General features: G+C 36.9%; 1 protein-coding gene across 2 annotated transcripts in view; it reads right to left on the minus strand.

Moving 5' to 3' along the window:
- Positions 1–414: 414 nt before the first annotated feature.
- Positions 415–21,923, minus strand: part of polr1a (RNA polymerase I subunit A) — a 105,201-nt gene continuing 83,692 nt past the window's right edge. For both annotated transcript variants that reach the window (XM_039751787.1, XM_039751786.1), the window contains exons 29-34: positions 17,733–17,849; positions 16,414–16,683; positions 15,395–15,595; positions 12,618–12,735; positions 5,650–5,814; positions 415–1,905 (exon numbers count right to left, since the gene is read on the minus strand). In XM_039751787.1, the coding sequence (XP_039607721.1) occupies positions 1,799–1,905; positions 5,650–5,814; positions 12,618–12,735; positions 15,395–15,595; positions 16,414–16,683; positions 17,733–17,849 (978 nt within the window). In that variant the 3' untranslated portion in view covers positions 415–1,798. The remainder of the gene's footprint in view (positions 1,906–5,649; positions 5,815–12,617; positions 12,736–15,394; positions 15,596–16,413; positions 16,684–17,732; positions 17,850–21,923) is intronic.

The raw sequence follows: 21,923 nt of genomic DNA on the forward strand, positions 1-21,923 counted from the left end.
TGCAAATAATGAAATTGAAACAATCCCAAAGGAGCTTAACTTTTAAAATTGCATATCCGATTACTCGCGACAGACACTTTAACTTGCTCCCAGCTCTTAAAACAATGACAAGCAAAACACACAGATCGCAGCAGATGATTCGACCACTTCTCCTTGCGTGCATTCAGCCACCCTAAACTCACAATGTGAGCAGCAGAGACATGAAGTGGCAAAAAGGACAGCGGCTGTACAGACTTTAAAATGATCGACGCCCCCTTCACAACGCGAGCAGCGTTATACGTCCTGTGAGAAAGAGATGTAACCACGCCCGGGGCCGGAAATAAAGGACAAGTAATGTTTTTACAAAAGTTTTTAAAGTAAACCTGAAAATAATGCATATGTAACAATTCCCATGAAAATAACAATCTCTTTAAATTGTATATCCGGTAAACCAAACACAGGAGTGGGTGAGCGAAGCCCCCTAGTAGACTTAAAAAAAAAAATGTACAAGGTTTAATCTGCTCCAAACTGTCGTACTGTCACTTGCCTACCAAGCAGAAGCTCCACAGAATACATGTGAAAAAAATCCAGAACCTGGCACATGTCTTCTCATTTCTGTGTTTTAAAGCAGCATTAAACAAATTGCTTAGCTGCTTTATGACAAGGATGGATGCAGTTAAACCAAAAATACTTAATTCATTAGAACATTTTGGGACCTTGGCTGATGTGCAATTTCAATGCTGCGTGGAAAGTTATGGGAGTTTGCCAATCCTGTCTACATATGTTCTATAGATATGAAGGCGGCCTATGACTTGGTAATAGTGTTATATGTGAAGTGTTACAAAAATATGATGTACAGCAAAAAAAAAAAAAAAAAAACAAAATGCTGGTGCTGCATGAAAACTGCTCCAAGTTTTATCACAGCGAGAATGTGAACACAACACTGTCATATCAATGTAAGACTGGAGAAGAACTCCAAAGGTGTGTCCAGTCTCCATTATCATCTGCAATTTTTATGACATCAGGATAACTAGGTAAAATGAGCAATGAAGAGTACACAGTCTGATCACTCAATAGCTAATCTCTTATATTATTTGTTCACCGCACTATGATAAACGACTTGCACTGCAGCAATTTAAAGGAAAGTATGAAGCAAATGGGAGTACAATAAATGGCTCTAAATCAGAGGGAATGTTTTTCTCCATGACCCATTTTCTCCAAAGAGATGTTTGTTTTCTTTAGGTGTGGGGCAAGCAATGACCAATGTGGAGGGGTATATCAAACAAAAATAAGGGTCAAATTCAAACTAATTAGTCATTTGCTATCAAAACTGCAGTCTGCCCTATAAATATCTGAAATTTAACACAACCCGAGTAACAAAGTATCATGTGGTTGTTTTGGCTTAGTCAAAAAATAATTACTCAGATAAAGTCTGCTTAAATCAATGGTCAAAAGTCAAATACTGCTTTTATATTCTGAAGAAACTACTGCACATTGATGAATTTGTATTGCAAACACCATTTTCATCTGTAATATGCATGATACCTATTTAAATAAATAGATTTTGACATAAAATATTTTAGATATTTAATTTTTCCCTATAAATATACCAAATTCTGGTAAATACAATTTACAATTAGTGGAAACTTATATTTCCAACCTTTCAACAACAACAAAAAAAATTTTTTAGCTCTACAGTCCAAGATTTAAATATTCCTTTTACATCAGCAAGCCAAAGCGGCAACACTCAAAAAATATTCTTACATTGTGTAAATGTATACATTATATTTTCATGCACTGAATTCAGAGTCCATAAGATTCAACTATATTTGAGGGGCTGTTTTAAGTCAAATAGTCCAGTGCCTCCTTTCACAACTTTCCCAACAACAAGACACGCAGATGGAGACTTCAACTCATCACTCGCTCCTAAAAAAAAACAGGAAAAAAGTTCAGATACATATCTAAATAAGATGAACAGTGTTCAAAAGGAAATGACCCCATCAGTTTTGAAGTGTAAATAAACAGTCTAAAAAATCATTTTATGTGAAGTATTGACCTGCATATTCCAACACTGGACTGCCGTTAATATTCAACATACTGTCTTAGACATTTAGATTGGCAGCTAAAATGATTAAAACAAGTACAAAGCATTTTTAAAAGAACAGTAAATGAGAAAATACAAAACTGAAAAATACAGCTTTGAAACATATTCATCCACTTAGTTTCTGTTAACTTTAAGAAGCACCACCTCAAGTTAATGGTAATCCAGCATGTTTGCACTTATTTAAACTGAATATACCCACATCTGTAACTGTAAACCTACCTGTTTTTAAGAGATTACCCTGTTAGTCACTGCACACAAAGTAGATAATGAAGGGGAGATAACACTGAATGAGCTGAATTGTTACAAAGAGAGACCTGGACAGCTTACACACGCTGGAGCAGATTTCTAGCAGATGAAGTTTAATATAGGTGGACCTGCCTTATCCACAGATATATGGTTCCAGGACTCCCAGGAGGAGGATTGGCTGGGCATATTATTTCTTGTGTGTATTAAGTGGGCGGCACCACAAGTGAGAATTTCAAACGTTCTTTTTAAGAGTATTTTGGATTTTTAAAAATAATTTTGAACATATCTGCGTCAAAATCGCAGATGCTAAACCCGTGGATAAAGGTGGACAAACTTCATAAATAAATGTAAAATATTACATGCGGGAAGCAGAAAACACAATGGGTGGTTTGAAACTTGAAAGAACACCTTGGAGTCCCTCAAGGACTTTGAATTATTTACACCAAAACAGTGTACAGGGTCAATCAAAAAGACTAATGAACTGTTAAATTAAATAGTATGATATCTTGAGAACAAATCAAAGAAGATTATGCTATATAACACACTATTCTTATCTAGAATACTGCATACATTTTAGATCTCTATATAACAAAAATGGCACAGCAGAACTGGAGAAAGCCCAAAAAAGAGCAACTACGCCAATTTGAGAATAAACTGAAGAGGCTGAACCATTTTAGTTTAAGCAAACATACAGTAGTGGCCAAAACTTTTGGGAGTGACACAAATGTGTTTTGGAAACTTTTCAGCATCAGTTTTTGTGGTGGTAATTCACATGTTCTTGTATTATTGTGCAGAGTGCTAATATGCATATTAATTCATTGCAAAGAGCTTTATTAGCATAAAAACTTAACTATCACCAAAACCTATTTGCTCAGTATTGGCAGCAGTGAAGCGAAGACTTTTCGACAACTGCCTTGTATCACGAAGGGCAGCAAAGAAACCACTTCTTTCCAAGAAAAGCATGAAGGACAGACTGAAATTCTGCAGGAAGTACAAAGATTGCACAGCAGAAGACTAGTGTAAAGTTATTGTTTTGGATGAATCCTCCTTCGGACTGTTTGGGACATCTGGAAAATTGATTGTCCGGAGAAGGAAAAGGTGAATGCTATCCTGAGTCCTGTGTTGTGCAAACAGTGAGGCATCCTGAAACAATCCATGATTGAGATTGATTCTCATCCAAGGGAGTGGACCCACTCACAATTCTGCCAAAGAACACTGCCATAAATAAAGAATGGTATCAATACATCCTCCAACAGTAACTTCTCCCAACAATCCAGGTGCAATTTGGTGATGATCTGTGTATATTCCAGCATGATGGAGTACAATGTCACAAGGCAAAAGTGATAAAGTGACACGGATATCATGAATGAACCTATGGCCAGGAAACTCCCCAGATCTTAACCACAGGTTCTCAATGGGATTAATTCTCAAAAAGCAGGTGAAAAAGCAGAAACCCACAAATTGTGATCAACTTCAAGCACTAAAGAGGCAAGAATGGATCACCATAAGACAGGATAATATCCAGCATGCCAGAGCAAATTGCAGAAGTTAAGAAGAAGAAGAAGAAGGGTCAACACTGTAAATATTGCCTCTTTACATAAATTTGATTAATCTGGCAATAAAAGCCTTTGAAACTTAGGATGTGTTTATAATTTTTCTTCAATATGCCATAAAAACATGTAAAAAAAAAACCCAAACAATCTGAAAATCCTGAAGCAGCAAAGTTTGCAAAACACAACATTTGTGTCACTCCCAAAACCTTTGGCCACTACTGTAACCTGAACCTGAAGTGTTTGAAAATAATGAAGGGATGTCATGAGGGAAGTTCATGCCGTTCCGTATAAATAAATAGCCAGTCCCATAACCTGCAGGCCCTTAGTGGGCGAAGGTGCACGTGTAGGCATGCACACACCACTTTGAGATTGATTGAATTTTTTTTTTATGCACTGCATTATTGCAACATTGTCTGTTGTTTTAAATAAAAGCACTAAACACTCTGCACCAACCCCTTGCTGATTGTGTGTGTCCTCCTTTGCCTGGCTCATCGTTGGGTATGTTATCATTGGATCTGGGTTCAAAAGGCTCCTGGTAGCATGGAGCTGATCCAGACCATCACAAGGGAATTAGTACAGTGGATCTCAGATACTACTTTAAAACAAATCTCTATAATGGGAACACAGGACAAGGTTGGAAACCTATACAGAGCAAATTTTGCAAAAATAACTTCTCCAAAATTCAAGTGTTCCAATCAATCAATGAGATGTGACTGGAGATACCCTGCCCTATAAAATAGGCATACAAAGTTTACTTATGCTATTACACAATATGCACATTCTCGTCTTTATACTATGTTTACTATAAAGTATCTGGTATAAGATACTTCAGCTGGAGTATTTGTTGTAAATAAGGGTGCACTCACACTTGGTACATTTGTTCCATACTGTGCCCAAGCACGATTATCCCCACCCCCCTACTCCCCCACTGGCCTGCATTCACACTGTGCTTAACATTCTGGGCCCAGACACGCTTTCATCATGAACATGCGACTTCATGTAAAGCCAACACAAGATCCTAACAAGTCAAAATTATTTTATTTATTTTGTGGCTGTTTTAGAGTCATGTAGGGCAGGATAACGTTCTAAACTCTTACAGATTTGAGTGTGCAGCATTTTGCTGTTAATTATGGTGCACGTACAAGACTTTTATGGAGACAAATGATGTTAAGGGAGGAACTTTCAGCTGTTCTTGCCAACTACAATTTCCATTTATGTGTAAGGTAAGAATAAAAACTCCTTTTTAACCCAAAAGACATTTAATGACATGAGAATTGCACCATCTGACTTGTCACATCATTGATGTCATGTCTGTTTTCTGTGCTCAGGCATGTTTAGAGATCATGCTATTCCCAAATGCCACTGAACCATGCTGGGGGCCACCTCTTCCAAGTGGGCCAGGGTACAATACATTTGGCCTGGCATGGAGCGATTACACTAGTCAAACAAACTAGAATTTGCGGAGTTAATTGTGGACAAACATGTTCGGGCACAGAAAGAATTGCCAGTGTGAGTACACCTTAAAAAGCACACACTTCTTTAGCTAGCTATATACTTACCTATATAGAACACTGAAGTATTAAATTGGTAACTTCCAGTGGAGAGTTACTTCACAAGCAGATAAACTTTGCAAACTTCCTCCAAAATACTGTCATTAAATGCTGTTTATATAAAACTGTATAATCACCACATGTGTGAAAGTCATCAAGAAGTGCCTTTTTAAGCAGCAGTCTTTTACACACGTGCCTGATAAACACATGCTCTTACCCAACATAGCAGCTTCTTTAAGGAATTTATAACTTGTTTCAAAGGTCATCTGTTGTAGCGGGGAGGAGTTTGATTGAATCCCTAATCGATTCAGAGGTTTATAAGTTCCTTCAAAGCACATATAATCTGCAACCAATGACAAATGACGAGGATCCACTTGAATACCTAAACAATATCAAAAGATAGAGTGAATGCTAATTATTCAAAGTCTGAGTTAATTTTGAGAATTAGTATTATAAAAAGAAAGATTCAAAAAGTAATAAAACCAGGATGGAAAAAAACTAAAAGTTATGTGATGCTGCAAGCTGTTTTAACTCTCACCAGGGCAAACTTACACCCAACCATAGTCAGACAATTAAGAATAACTAATTGACCATGCTTGCATGTCTTTGGAATGTGGCAGGAAGCCAAGATACCTATAAAAAACTAACACAGACACCATGATATCATGAAAAGTGCTCACAAATGTTCTGCAACCCAAGACTTTAATCCGAGACTTTAGAGCTTTTGGGAAGCAGGGCTAAACACTACTTCAGCATAACACATTCATTGCAACTTTAAACAAGACAAATATTGCTGTAAGGAATTAAAAATAAAATGGAAAGCATTGCTGAGTATTGATAAAAACTATACTGAAGATTCAATGTAATAATAATAATAATATTTGCGATGCAAAACATATCATATATTCAGACCACTGTTTTGTTATAATATACTTCAAATACTTTATTAAAAAATGTGTCTCAGAAATAAGCTTTAGAAACACTGGCACTGAAAACCAAACAGGTCCACTTATTTCAGCTGAGCAAAAACCTCTTGGCTATTGAAAGTTTTTGTAGCATTTTAACCTGAAGTGCATACAGTATTTCAGACGAGGTCATACTAGTGCATTATAGCATCCAATATCTAATTTGGAATTGAATATGTTTGTAGTTGGAATTCTGGAGCAATACTTGAAAGGAGAAGACAGGGGAGAAACATCTCAAACAAAGAACTACCAAGGGGAGGTGTTTGTACAAAAGTAAAGTGCAGAAGGTATAAAAAGTCTGAAGTGAGAGAATGGACAAGACAGAGAGAGTACAGAGTGACTTGATAGAGGGACAGATAAAGAAATTTCACATGATCTGATGAGTGATCAGATTTTCAGATAGAAAAAACAGCTAAAATGAGTTTGGAAATATTGGAACATTATGAGCCAGAAACGGTCAATCAAATCACCCAGCACACTTTTCCTCATATACTGCCAAAAAGGAAATACACAGGACCATCCATCTATTTTAGGGCTGTGAAAAATAAGAATGTGAGAGAGAGTATACCATCTTTCAGAGGGTTCCAGTAGTTATTCAATACTTGGATAACATATAACATTAATGGACTTAAGGAAAGCTTGAATGTTTTTAGACTGGTGGTGTGTGAATTGAATACACTCTAGATAAAGTGGGAAAGGAAAGGCAGATTCAATAGGGATCTATGGAGGAGAGTGGAGAGGAGAACACAGTCAAATAGGGCAGAATGGTATTACTTCTAGATCAGGGGCCTTGTGTATAGCAGCATGCATTGAATTCACACTAAAAAAATGGCGAATGGACAAAAGTGGAAATGTGCATAAACAGAAAAAAATTCAGATGCACAAAACTGTGAGTAAGACAACTTCCATACACTTCAGCTCCATAAATTCTGGTCAGTGTAAAAAGTAATGCACATGCACACACCTACCATCCCAGCCTAACTCCTCCCAGAATTATGCCCCTCTGAATACGTAAATCAATATCAATAGCCAGTTTGGTTCAGCGATTTGTGAAAAGACAATGGCAAAAACACAAAAAAAGCAAATGTGAAGTGGAGGCAAGGAAAAACATACTATTTGTTAGCTTAAGCAGTGTTATAAGCAACAAAAGGTGATGGAGTGATACAGCGTGGCGGAGACAATCGAAAGTTCAAGTTCAGAAAGTCGCACAGTGCCCAAAATTTAAAAGAAGTGGTCAGATGTCGAAGTTGAGGTGAAAAGGCGACTTGTAGCCCGCTGTCAGAGTCTCATACGGAAGTGTATTAGGGGCACAGAGAAAAGAAAAAAAAAATAGGGACACAGTGAAGGGAAAAGAAAGGTTAAAATGTAGACTCTCTCAAAATTTCCACTTTAATCTAGTAGTTTATTTTGTCGTTAAAGTAGAATGAAGTAAACGTCATCTTAAAATCAATGTTTAATTTACTAGAATTTCTAAAATCTCATTGTCACTATAATTGCATGTGTTCCCAGATCCAGTCATTAAACACTACCTTCTTCTTAAACAGGCGTTCTCTTTCATAGATAGGAGCTTGAAGGCACTAACTTTAGTCTGACTCCCACTCACACATAAATAAAATATAGGGTGAAAAGTGGGCTTACCAACAGACGATGGACACCTGTCTAACACTGAATTTAGTGTAGCATCTGCATCAATACCAACAAAGCATAGACAATAGAATTTAAGCATGCAAGAAAAAAGGGGGCAAAAAACTAGAGAAAGGATAGTAAATTCAGCACTTGGTCACACAGAGTGGCACTGTAAATGCCATGAGGCAGCCACCCCTATACCAAAAAACCAACCAGAATTAGATGGTGGACCAAAAACCTCAAGAATGTGATATTAAGAGGTGGAGGATTGGCAGAACAGGCACATTTACTCTATACATGACTAGTCTACATGATCTTGGTCAGGTTGGGAGGCAAGTTTGAAAGATTCCTGGACCGCTTTGGCCATATTTTTTGCAAGAAAATACATTGGATTGTTCTTCTATGCACTGTCTTTAAATTGTCTCTTCAACCTCAGTCGACTTGACTGAGGAATTTAATCTCTAACTTGGTAACTTCTCTATGGAGCGTGGTCATCTCCGAGTCGTGATAGAATACTGTGGGCTGTAGAGCTTGGACATCACCATTCAATTTCACCTGCTCTTTTTAATAGTCTTCAGCATGGCATGTACTATACATTAGTAAAATTTGCCTGCATTGTAGTATGTTTTGAAAAAAATTCTTGTCTTGTCACTGGATTTCAATGACAGGTGCTGCTGCTATCTATTGGCATGATGAAATATGCAGATTGGGGTCTCCGACCAGAAGATGACATTTATTCTCAGTGCTTTGCACTTTACCCGTGAAACACATGGGATGGGACTGAGAGTCAAAATTTTGTTTGGTGCAAGAGGGTGGAATTCAAACCCTAGCCAGCCATCACAGTGAATTCAACATGAGCTAACAACACTAACCGCCTACATGTGACTACTAAATGTTGGGGAGGGTTTAACATCTGTGCTCTTCTGAATGTAATGTAGACCAGAAGTAAGACAACGGTTTTCAAATATTAAAGTCGAACCATCATCGAAGCTTTATGCAGTTGTTTCACAACTAAATAAACCATTACATAAAAACATTTTTTCCTTAGAAGCCACGAACTGTTGTCAGTCAGTCAGCAAGTCAATCTGGGACATGTAACAGCTGCCATGCCCATTTATGAATATAAAGGCTGACCTCCCATTTCAAAGTTGTTTAACCCCATATAAAATGTTGTATTTTCCTGTGTGAAGTGTTCAGATGTCTTTTGCTTTGCATACTGTAAATTAGTATATTGGTAGCATTTCCTTCCCAGGCAGGAAGGCAGCTCCTTCTGCAGGTTTACTTTTACCTATTACTGCTAGATATACTTGATATACCATATCTGATAGAGTACCAGTCTCCAGATTTGAGTCAAGACTAAAAAGTCATTAGTTTAGCAAAACACCTCACTCATTTGACATAACAAAATTAAATCTATTTAGTCTTGAGTAATAAAGGCTAAGTGAGAAACATCTTCAGGTACTGTTAAGTGTAAATATATTAAATGGTGCTATATTTATTAATAACTATAAACAAAGCACCGTTCAGTATAGAATCCCATAATGAATTTATGATGCAAAGTAAGGAACTTTCATTGCAGAAGGAGTCAAATGAATCTGAAACAATCTAACAACTTATGTTGTTGAAAAACAGTACCAAAAAGCTTTAAATACTGAAATATTGAGAAGACTCAAATAAAGACAAAGAGTAATATGAATTTATTTTGTTCATTCATTTTTACAGTTTACTATGCTTATATAAGAATTCCTGGTGAGGACGCACATAATACTTTTGTGACTGGCTCTTAGTAATTTTTCCCCATACAGTAATCCCTCCTCGATCACGGGGGTTGCGTTCCAGAACCCCCCGCGATAGATGAAAATGCGCGAAGTAGAAACCATATGTTTGTATAGTTATTTTTATATATTTTAAGCCCTTATAAACTCTCCCACACTGTTAACATTATTAGAGCCCTCTAGACATGAAATAACACCCTTTAGTCAAAAGTTTAAACTGTCCTCCATGACAAGACAGAGATGACAGTTCTTTCTCACAATTAAAAGAATGCAAATATATCTTTTCTTCAAAGGAGTGTCTACATCAGGAGCAGAGAATTTAAGAGAGAGCGCGAGCGCTCGCAAAGAAAAGCAAACAATCAAAAAATTAATACGTGTGCTTTTAAGTTTGCCCGAAGCACCGCAATAAAGCGGCATTTTTCAGAGGAGCGTCAGTATCTTCTAAGCAAACAGCCTCTGTACAAACAGCCCCTCTGCTCACATCTCCTCCGTCAGGCGCAGAGAACGTCAGAGAGGGTGAGATTGAGGCAGAGGCAAGCAAACAATCAAGCACCACACGGCAAACATATCTTATAGCATTGAGGAGTTTTAGTTAATATAAACTGCTCAAAAAAATTAAAGGAACACTTTGAAAACACATAAGATCTCAATGGGAAAAAGAAATCCTCCTGGATATCTATACTGATATAGACTAGGTAATGTGTTAGGAACGAAAGGATGCCACATCGTTTGATGGAAATGAAAATGATCAACCTACAGAGCCCTGAATTCAAAGACGCCCCAAAAATCAAGAGTGAAAAAATCATGTGGCAGGCTAGTCCATTTTGCCAAAATGTAATTGCAGCAACTCAAAATTGTACGCAGCACTTTGTATGGCCCCTGTGTTCTTGTATACATGCCTGACAACATCGGTGCATGCTTCTAATAAGATGACAGATGGTGTTGTGGGGGATCTCCTCCCAGATCTGGACCAGGGCATCACTGAGCTCCTGGACAGTCTGAGGTGCAACCTGGTGGCATTAGATGGACCAAAACATAATGTCCCAGAGGTGTTCTATTGGATTTAGGTCAGGAAAGTGTGGTGGCCAGTCAATGGTATCAATTCCTTCATCCTCCAGGAACTGCCTGCATACTCTCACCACATGAGGCCAGGAATTGTCGTGCACCAGGAGCCACTGTACCAGCATAGGGTATGACAATGGGTCCAAGGATTTCATCCTGATACCTAATGGCAGCCAAGGTGCCTTTGTCAAGCCTGTAGCGGTCTGTGTGACCCTCCATGAATATGCCTCCCCAGACAATCATTAACCCACCACCAAACTGCTCATGCTGAATGATGTTATAGGCAGCATAATGTTCTCCATGGCTTCTCCAGACCCTTTCACTTCTGTCACGTGCTCAGGGTGAACCTGCTCTCATCTGTAAAAAGCACAGGGCACCAGTGGTGCATCTGCCAATTCTGGTATTCTATGGCGAATGCCAATCGAGCTGCATGCTGCTGGGCAGTGAGCTCAGGGCCCATTAGAGGACATGGGGCCCTTGGGTCACCCTCATGAAGTCTTTCTGGTTGTTTGGTCAGAGACATTCACACCAGTGGCCTGCTGGAGGTCATTTTGTAGGGCTCTGACAGTGCTCATCCTGTTCCTCCTTGCCCAAAGGAGCAGATACTGGTCCTGCTGATGGGTTATGGACCTTCTATGGCCCTCTCCAGCTCTCCTAGAGTAACTGCTTGTCTCCTAGAATCTCCTCCATGCCCTTGAGACTGTGCAGGGAGACACAGCAAAACTTCTGGCAATGACACGTATTGATGTGCCATCCTGGAGAAGTTGGACTACCTGTGCAACCTCTGTAGGGTCCAGGTATCGCCTCATGCTACCAGTAGTGACACTGACTGTAGCCAAATGCAAAACTAGTGAAGAAACAGTCAGAAAAGATGAGGAGGGAAAAATGTCAGTGGCCTCCACCTGTTAAACCATTCCTGTTTTGGGGGTCATCTCATTGTTGCCCCTTTAGTGCATCTGTTGTTAATTTCATTAACACCACAGCAGCTGAAACTGATTAACAACCCCCTCTGCTACTTAACTGACCAGATTAATATCCCATAAGTTTCATTGACTTTATGCTATACTCTGATTAAAAAGTGTTTCTTTAATTCTTTTGAGCAGTATATAATACATGCTCTGATTGGGTAGCTTCTAAGCCATCCGCCAATAGCGTCCCTTGTATGAAATCAACTGGGCAAACAAACTGAGGAAGCATGTACCATAAATTCAAAGACGCATTGTCCGCAGAAATCCGCGAACCAGCGGAAAATCCGTGATATGTATTTAGATATGCTTACATTTAAAATCCGCGATAGTGAAGCCGCGAAAGACGAAGCGCGATATAATGAGGGATTACTGTATTCATTTTGGCTCTGTGGTTTCCTGCTGTGACATTATGCATTATTTGATGTTTTGAGCAAGTTATCTCACCTGGACTTGGAACAAGACCTCAAAGTATATGGGAAATAAAAGCAGCCCTAATTACATATTGCATTCCACCAAAATCATAGACATTATTCTGTAGAACAGCATGTAATAAAGTTCCCAGAGCCTCAGCAGTCCCTTAGAGGTGAACATATACTTTATGATTTTTCATAGTAACTGTGAAATAGTTTATTTTTTACACAAAAAAATGTTTCCTTTTATTATCATTAAATGCGATTAATAGTATTGAATGATATTTTATTTGACAAGGTGTACAGATCTTAGACCTTGTCAAGAGAAAGTGGGCTATATGAAAATTAGTTGGAACACTCACACTGTGAAGAGACTTACCATAAACAGCAAATACATCCTTAATCTCTTTTTCAATAACTCTCATTGCAACTTCAATTCCATAAGTGTTGGCCATGGCATGTATATCATTTGAGTACAGGCGGTTTAGGTCAAGAATCTGTTTATATAAAAAAATAAATAAAAAATCATAGTAAAACCCAACCAGGTACATGGTCAAATAAATAATCTTAGCCACTTTCTGAGCTTAACAGCCCAAAAGGTGAAGGCTGGACCCTTACAAGCATGTCAGTTTAAATGCAGTCTCTTCATAGTCTTGCAATCTTTATGTGTAGGAGAAAGATGCACCCCTGGCTGTTTTTTTTGCATTGTGTCCCAACTTATTATTAATCTCTCTTCCCCCTTTATCTGTGTCATTCAAAATAAAACCTTGCTGATGATAACTGGTTAGAAAGATCATAATTTTTACATCATATTATACATGAAGAAAGGTGTTGCCTAGGACTGAGAGAGGGGAATACACAGAAAAAAAATTTAGGTTTTATAGATGAAAAAAGAAAAGTCTGAAAGTAAATGACTTCCGGATTCACAAACACAGAAGTGAAGCATAATGTAGCTTTGCAGGGTCAGAGTATACATTACATGCCTAGAGACAACCATGAATAAATTTGGCTCAAATGTGTATATAAACAAATAAGACAGTTCACTGATTCCAACATTTCCAAACTAATCCAATGCACCATGAAGGTGAAACTAAAAGTAGGAAATGAGCAAGAACAGACTGTTATGATGAATAAACCATATACGGCTGAAATTATGAAAATTATCCCTGTTAAAAACAGAAATGTGTCTCATGTGAAGGGTATATTGTATTTGTGTTAAAAAATAAGCATGGCCTATTTCAAGGGAAAAGCCATTCTGTTGGACAAGATTATCCTATGGCATTCGAAGACATCACAGGATGAGTGGTAAAAGTGAGTGAGTTTGCCCACCACTACAATAACACACTCAAGAGTATTTGTAAGGTTGAGGGAATTGGCAGCTATGCCCGTGAAAAAATGAACTCTACACTTGTGCGTTCGAGTTAAATGGTGTGCTCACACATCCAGTAAAAAAAGACCCGAAAGCAATGAGCAACAGAGGATGCAGTTTTCTATAGATATTACAGAAAAAATACATACAGTACAGAACAACTCGAAAGAGTAAATTTGCCTAATGAATCTGATACCAGCAGAACCAAAGACCACAGGCAAGGCAGCACAGCATCCTAGTTCTATCTGTAAGCCTAAATGAATAACTAAAGGTTAAAATTATTGCCTAATTGTAAATGCCAAATCAGAATGTGTATACAGACAATATTTAATAATCAGACAATATTCGTAACACATTAATTTTGAAACACTACCGTTAATGTTGCCCTAACAAATTCAATCAATTTTGCAAGCCATTAAAATGTTTCCCTTGCTTGTGTTTTTGGTTGTAACCTAAATGTTTAAAGTGAAGCAGAGATAAGAATGGATGTTTAGAGTACTGCATACATATTGGACCAAGCACTGCAAACAATAACATGATATAAATAATAGCAACTATAACCAGCTGGCAAGCTATCAATCATGACAGTTTAACAGTTTGTCATAATGGAATTGATCGAGCTCTCCAGCCGTTGAATCTTTTCTCTGAAACTGGTTACCTGGTTCCAAAAAAGAATCTCCCAACAGGCAGAACACTTAGTCATGTAATGTGGAACAGGGATTCTTAATGTAATGATAGACTAGCATCCTATGCTTTAACAGACGTTTGCTTCCAGAAATTAAACAAAATTAAATGTCAAAATAAGTACCATTTTTCTATAATGCCTGACTGTTGTGTCCTCTCATACCTATTCTGAGATATGTGTGCATGTGTGGAAAAATTTTATAAATAAGCAGTGGTTTTCAAGTATAGCCTTAGGCTCTCGCTGTGCTGCAGGATTTTGTCCCAACTAGTTTCTGTTATTTTGCATTTACAAATGTACAGGAGTGTGAGATTCACAAAAAAGTATGTTTTTCTACAGTATAGTTAAAATGCTTATCTCCGTTTTATTATTTTCTTTTTATTTCACATTCCTCTGTGGAGTTTTTTTTCTCAGAGTTGTATCCATATAATCCAAAAGCCTAATAAACAATGCTGAATGCTAAGGGGAAGCCATTATTTCTGAAATCCACTTGTGTGCCTATTAATAAATAATGGATTAAATACACTGAACATTAAGAAATAACTGAGAAATAAAAGCGTTTAACAAATATATAAGAAAAAGAGGAAACTGGTTAGTGTATATAAAAAGCCTGATATTAACCATAACATTCAAAAATTTGCTTTCTCCAATTCAGTATCATTGGGGGCTGGAAGTGTAATCAGAAAAGTGACAGCCAACCCTGAAAGTGCACTGCAGAAACCTCTCATGCATACACACACACTTACTCTCTTAGGATCAATTTAGAGCTACCAATTAAACTAATCTGCTGTCTTTTATGGAAAGAAAGCCCATGAAGACATGGAAAGAACATGAAAATTCCACTTAAACAACAAGAAACACAGGGCGCCCAATCAGTTAAGGCAAAGCTAAGCATTTTACATAGTGTAGATATAATACAGATTTAAAAAAACTAAAGAGCAATCTGGTACCACAAAATGAAAAATATTTTAATAATTCATTTTATAGTACAACATAGATATAAAAACACCTTGATTAAAAGTGAACTGGGGAAACAATGTATTGCACATTTTTTAAGCAAAACAATGTTTAATTTAGGGTATGAAGCTAATGAATAAATACTTACATCACTGTAGATAAACAGCTCAGGCAGGTTGATACCTTCAGTATTTAACATAAACTCTCTCTCTCCTTTATTATTGGTCACTTCATTCAGTAAACAGCGGTTAAGTCCTTTGGTTTCTTGCACCACACAAGTATTAGACAGGGACACCACAAGTGAAGTGATATCAAAGTACCCTTTCATAAGAGGAAGCTTCAATGTAATCTGAAACATGAACAAACAGTATTTTAAATCAAACACTACAAAAAGATGCATTTTGAGCTCTGCGCTATTCCAGTTTTCTTTATTTCACAAAATCATCGTCATGGCAAAAAAAGCAAATGAAAAAGAAAAAAAAAAAAGATTAGAATATGTACACCAAGTATCTTACATAACATGAATATCTGATTCAGTATAAAGGGTCAATACTCAATCCGCATAAATGAGTATTACAGAAATAAAACTGCAGAAGACCAAAAAGCTTGTGTGTGTCTCTAGCCCGGTTACATTACATTACATTACTTAAGAAGAACTCTTGTCAACACGTGCAGAGTGAATGTTTAGGACTCTAAGGTATAGCAAGCAATATGGGCACAGTAAACCAAGTGCAAATTAAGTTGTACTTAATTTTTAAAAACTAAAAAGTAAAGCAAATTAGCAGAATTTTTAGGCAAACCAATGCTACTACATAAAGATTTAAACATTTGGTGGCTTTAGCAGTTGCATCTAAACGTTTAGTAGACTAGAACCTTAGCTGATTTTAAAAATGATATCTTGGAAATTTGGTCTTCACTGGTTTTATTGCCACAAATTCACAGATCAATATAAAATAAAATATAAAAAAAAAATGAAAAAAATAAAATACATTCCCAGAAAAATCTTAAATTCTATATGCATCTGAATTATCAGTTACACAATCAAGGAGGCAACGCTAGTAGAACTGTTTTTTGTTTTTTTTTCATCCTTTAACGGACACACAAGGATAATGCAGATACTTCAGTTATAGAGGCAAAAAAATCTGCACAAGCTGGAGGGAGACATACCTCACACCAGAGACTCTCTTTGGTGTCATATGCATAACTCTCAATTGCCGAATTAATGCCAAGAACTGCATTAATCCTCTCTTCATTCAAGAAAGCCGTATTCATTTTTTTATCAGTCTTAGCAAGTGGGGTACCATACTCCCAATCATCCTGGGTGGTAGCATTTTCAGCAGATAAAACTTTATCTTCCTGAATCACTTCTGCAGCACCTTCCTCTTGGTCGTCATCATTTTCATTTAATTCTTCTCCTTCCTCACTCTCATAATCAACCTAAAAAATATGTTTGTGAAATTAAGCAATATCTTAATTTTATATCAGGGATGAGGACACTGCTCTTTTTAATATACATAAACGATCATGATGAAAATATACATTACAAATTGGTTACGTCTGCAGTTGATGTTCAACTAGGTAAAAGACAGATATAAAAAATTAACAGAAATAATAATTGGACCTGGTTAGAATTCAGACTTAGGGAAATTGTTGAAGATGAAATTTAATATAAAGTTATGAAAGTGGGAGGTAAAGTGTTAAATATAATTTTGAGACTCCTTACAAGAAAGACCTGTGTGAAGTAGTGGAGTATTTTGCCCATTGGACTGTTATGCACTAGTGAAACCATCTGGTGTATGGCAACTACATTATGTCTACATATAACAAAAAAGGCATAGTTAGCAGTGCAGAAAGTCCAAAGAAGGGTAACTAGGCACATTTCAGGACTGCAATGTTTTAACTATGAAGAAAGTCTGAATAAGATGAACCATTTCAGTTTAAGCAAATGGAGATTAACAGATGACATGATTAAAGTCCTCAGAATTATGAAAGGAATTGGTATTGTGGGTCTCAGCTGATATTTTAAAGGGAGTTCTTCACAAAGAACATAGAGGGAAATTGGTTAAAAGTAAATCTCACTCAAACAAAGTTTTTTTTTTCAAAACCTGAACTCATTTTAATTTGGAGAAATTAGGTGAATAGGATTGATGAGCTTCGTTAGTCTGAATGGCATGTTCTTTTCAAACATGGCTAATACTATTTTTTTCTACATTTTAAAAGTTATATTTTCCAGAAATATAAGAACCAGAAAATTGCTTAAATATGTATAATACAGGACATTACTTACATGCTTGAAAAAATTATTTTTCATGCTAAGAAAAAACTCCAAATTTATAGGAAAATACAATTCTGACTAATAAAGAAGTTTAAAATAAATATTAAAATTGGGTAAAATAAAGTACAAACAGACATCATAAAATCACGTATGCCACCATTTATACTGTAGCAAATCTGCAACTGCGCAGTTTCAACTTAAATCAGTTTACCTCTTCCTCTTGTTTTTCTCTTCGCTTGGCTTCAGTAGCATCAGCATCTCCCTCATCTGCTACAGCATCAACTATTTGGGCTTCCTCTTCAACGTCTCCTTCATTGGCATCATTGGCCTAGATACAAAATTGTAACTGGTAATTTCATGGCTCAACAAAAAGAAAAATACCAGATGTGTCTTAGTTATACAGAGTAATATTTTTTTTGTTTTAGTGGGCATCCCCTAGCGGTGCTAGTCCATATTGCTTTGATAATGTTCATTTTAACCAGTTTTTATTCTTCCCTTATTGTTATACTGTAGTCAGAAAAGACAAGACTTGATATTTCAAAGAAAAATAAACACGTGCCAGGTGATCAACAGTGTTAGTAACCTTCTTAATATTTTACCATGCTCCTTGTCTTGCTGGAACTGGTAATTAAAAATGCAACACAATGTTGTATAGTAATGTTCCTAGGTGAAATACTCCAATCAGGTCTTTTAGATCCGACACCCATCACCAATATTATGCTACTGGATCATTTGATTCAGACATCAATTCAGAATTTATTCCCTTTATCTCTTTAAAAACCTTTTACACTAAGCTCCTGCATAACCAGATGCAGAGAAGCCTTATGTTCTATACTAAAGGGTAAACTTTGTTTTTTTAAATAAATAAACCATATCATTGGTGTTACCTGTATATTTTTATCAGTAAAGTGAAATTCTGTAAGCTTCTCCTTATAATGCAAACTTTAACTAAAATATGCAGAAAAAATACTTTCTGTAATTCATGTCATTAAAGAAGACAAAATGCTTCTCAATTAAAACCTGCCATACTGATAACATGGATTAACATTTTAATTATGCAGATATTGTTTCTTACAAAAACGTATACTGTATGACACACACAAACAATAACTGCACTACAAAAAAAAAAAAACTATTTTACCAAATGTTCATAAGATGTTTATCAAGAAGATACAACGCTGACATGCTTAACAAAATTTACAAGTAAAACAGACACATTTTGCTGTTAAACTAACAAGCTTTAACAAATAAAACTCTAAAATGTGAGCTCCTGTACTTAACACAAGTTTGCTCACCATCCAAACTCAGACAAGTATTGTATGTTTTAATTAAAGAGCAAAATAAAAAGGCCTGAATTAAAGATAGCTTTTCTTGCTGTCTGACCAACGGTATAGAACAACTCCATCGATTCCTTTTTCTCAATTTATTACCCCATTTTCTTTAATGTAAATGCTAATATTCAAGTCAAGTGGCTTTATTGTCATACCATCCATACACAGTATTGCAGTATATAGTGGCAGGAAATAACATTTCCCAAGACAGTGCTGCAAAATATACATAAACAAAGGACTTATTATTATACTAGCAAAATACCCGCGCTTCGCAGCGGTGAAGTACTGCCTTAAAATTTTTATTTAGAAGAAAAGTAAACCTTTTTAAACTGAGGGAAAATACACCAATAATTATTTGTTAAGGATCTCTTTGTATACCACATTGTCAGTTCGGCCCTCTGGTTGTACTATGACCAAGCTGTGTGCTGAGCTTACTCTTGAGCATGCAACGTATAGTTGGCCATGTGAAAAGCAATCTTGCATCAGATCTCACAGCTTGGATTGCTGCTGTCATAATCGGTTTGAGTTTCATGGTTTATTCCTCCGGATATCAAGAGTGAGCCTGATATGGTCGTGCAATATGTAACACAGAGAATGGAAAAGGCAGGTGCCATCTGTGAGCATGGAAACCACTCGGTAAGTGACAGTTCTTTGATCGATGGTGATCACCTCAATAGACATGTTGATGGAGGTACGGTTGGAACAATAAATGAAATGGGTACCTGAACAATGTAAAGTAAGTCTAAAATACCTACACAATAACTATAACCGTAATAAACGAACAATAAAACAGCGGAGAAGCTGTGGATTAAATAAAAAGGCTGCAGTTATCAGCAGGGAGACGTGAATCCCGTGGCGAAGCAAGGAAGGGAATGAAGAGACCAGAGCGATGGACGGCTTAATATAGGTAGGCAGCCAACAACATGGGAGGCGTGGGGATGGGGGACCCAACGCCTCCTCACATGGCAACTGAACTGCAGGCTATGGACATATATATGTACGTAAGTAGGATTCAGTTAGCGTTGGGAACCTGCGTACCAAATTTACAAAGACCGTTGGAAAGTTCAATATGGTGGCCGACAGTGCCATCATACCACTGAAATAAGTACGTACATTGGTTTGGGTTAGCGCAGGGAATCCGCCTACCAAATTTCGTAAAGATGGGGCCATAAATAAGAAAGTTCAACATGGCGGAAGTTGTAGACTGTTATGACCGTTACATGTAGAATTTCGAAATGAAACCTGCTTAACTTTTGTAAGTAAACTGTAAGGATTGAGCCTGCCAAATTTCAGCCTTCTGCCTAAACGGGAAGTTGGAGAATTAGTGATGATTGAGTGAATGAGTCAGTCAGTCAGTGAGGGCTTTGCCTTTTATTAGTATACAGTAGATTACAATACTGTAACAAATAAATATATAAAAATAATAGGTAAGTGAATATATAGTAATAATTTTAAATAGGTAGTAGTATAATAGTAAAATTAATAATAAAAAACAACAAATGTACTGCATGTAAATTTGCTACTAGAGGCAGACCTGAGGGCACAGGGACAGAAGAGAATTCAGAGTTTATACAGGCAAGGATAGAAGCTGTACCTAGCAGAACTATTTTGGATGCTACAGTAATTCCAGTCTTCACTCTCTCTGGTAAAGTCCACCTTACTGCTCTCTCTGTTTACAAGAAGTTTGTAGCAAAATAAAAGAAGCACTCTAGCTCAACTACCAAAATACCTCATGTGAATGGGCACTATAACAATTTACTATAAAAGTTTCAAGAGCAGATGGTGAAAAAATTCTTTTGTGATCAGCCAATTAGCAGATCATCAATTCAATCTTCTGTAGTAATAATCAATCAATTTAGATCAGCGGCCAATTGATGGGAGAATTACTATTTTCTACCTGCAAACAAAGGTGAAAAATACAAACTCACTGTTTATATATACAGTATATTAAATCTGGTGACTGTTGAAACTACTTGCCTTAAATGCCACTAATCTTCTACATATGTATGCATGGTGAAATGCCTTTCCCATCACAAATGACTGATTTACTTCTCATCTTCCAACAAATTATAATGGACAAAAAAAGTTAATGAGAGAAGGAAGAAATACCTACTTCAAGATGTATTCATTAACAATCTGCAGCTTGTTCAGCTTCTGAATATACAGCTAGCTTTTATCAGATAAATAAGCCCCACAGCTGAAAAAGCTTCTTGGCAATTCAAATTCAATATCGCATACTTAATTGTTAAGGAACAGATACCATTTCCTAAATTAGTGATTTTTTTTTTCTTTTCAAATGTTTTGAATGTGTTAAAATTTGGTGGAACTGTTCATTTTTTTGTAATGTGCCTGAAGGTCTTCAAATATTATGCTAGGAAAAAGGTTCTACTAATTGAGATGCCTAATGTCCGTCTGTAGTAATTATTAAATTTTTACTGAATTCTCTATCATTCACATAATTCATTAATCCAGTATTTTATGGCTTTTTGCACATTGGTTTAGCAAATATGCTTAGTAGGTGATGCATTTATGTTACAATACATTAAAAAACTGCACTTTAACAACTGCCTTTAAGTTTGAGGTACAAGAGCTCCTAAAAAATAATGTAAGCCCAGTCCCTTGACAATAAATATACACACTGTGAAATATAGGGGACATACAGCTCACCAAACCTGGAAACAGACAGGCACAGTGACACACAAAGTGCAAAAGCAACACGCTTTTATTTATCATCTTTCTTCCTGTGGGAAATACCTTCCCCTGTTTCCCAGCGATACAACACAGTCCAAGCACCCAAATCTTTTTCTTCTTCTTTCTTTGATTCTCTTTCTGTCTCTTTTTCTCTGCCGTCTCCACTCCTCTCCCAGCAATCATTGTCCTCCACCTCCTGACTCTGGTTACTCGAACAGAGTGAGGTGGCCTCCTTTGTAGTGCACCTGGAAGAGCTCTAGGTGTACTCTGATCCACTTCCAACAGCACTCCTGAGTGTGGCATAAGTACTGCAGTCCAGGGCTCCGGGACTGTCCTTTCGCCCCTTTGTGGTGACCATGGGCACCAGCAAGGTTGAGCTT

This window comes from Polypterus senegalus, chromosome 4 (assembly GCF_016835505.1).
Source record: "Polypterus senegalus isolate Bchr_013 chromosome 4, ASM1683550v1, whole genome shotgun sequence".
Taxonomy (NCBI): Eukaryota; Metazoa; Chordata; class Cladistia; order Polypteriformes; family Polypteridae; genus Polypterus; species Polypterus senegalus.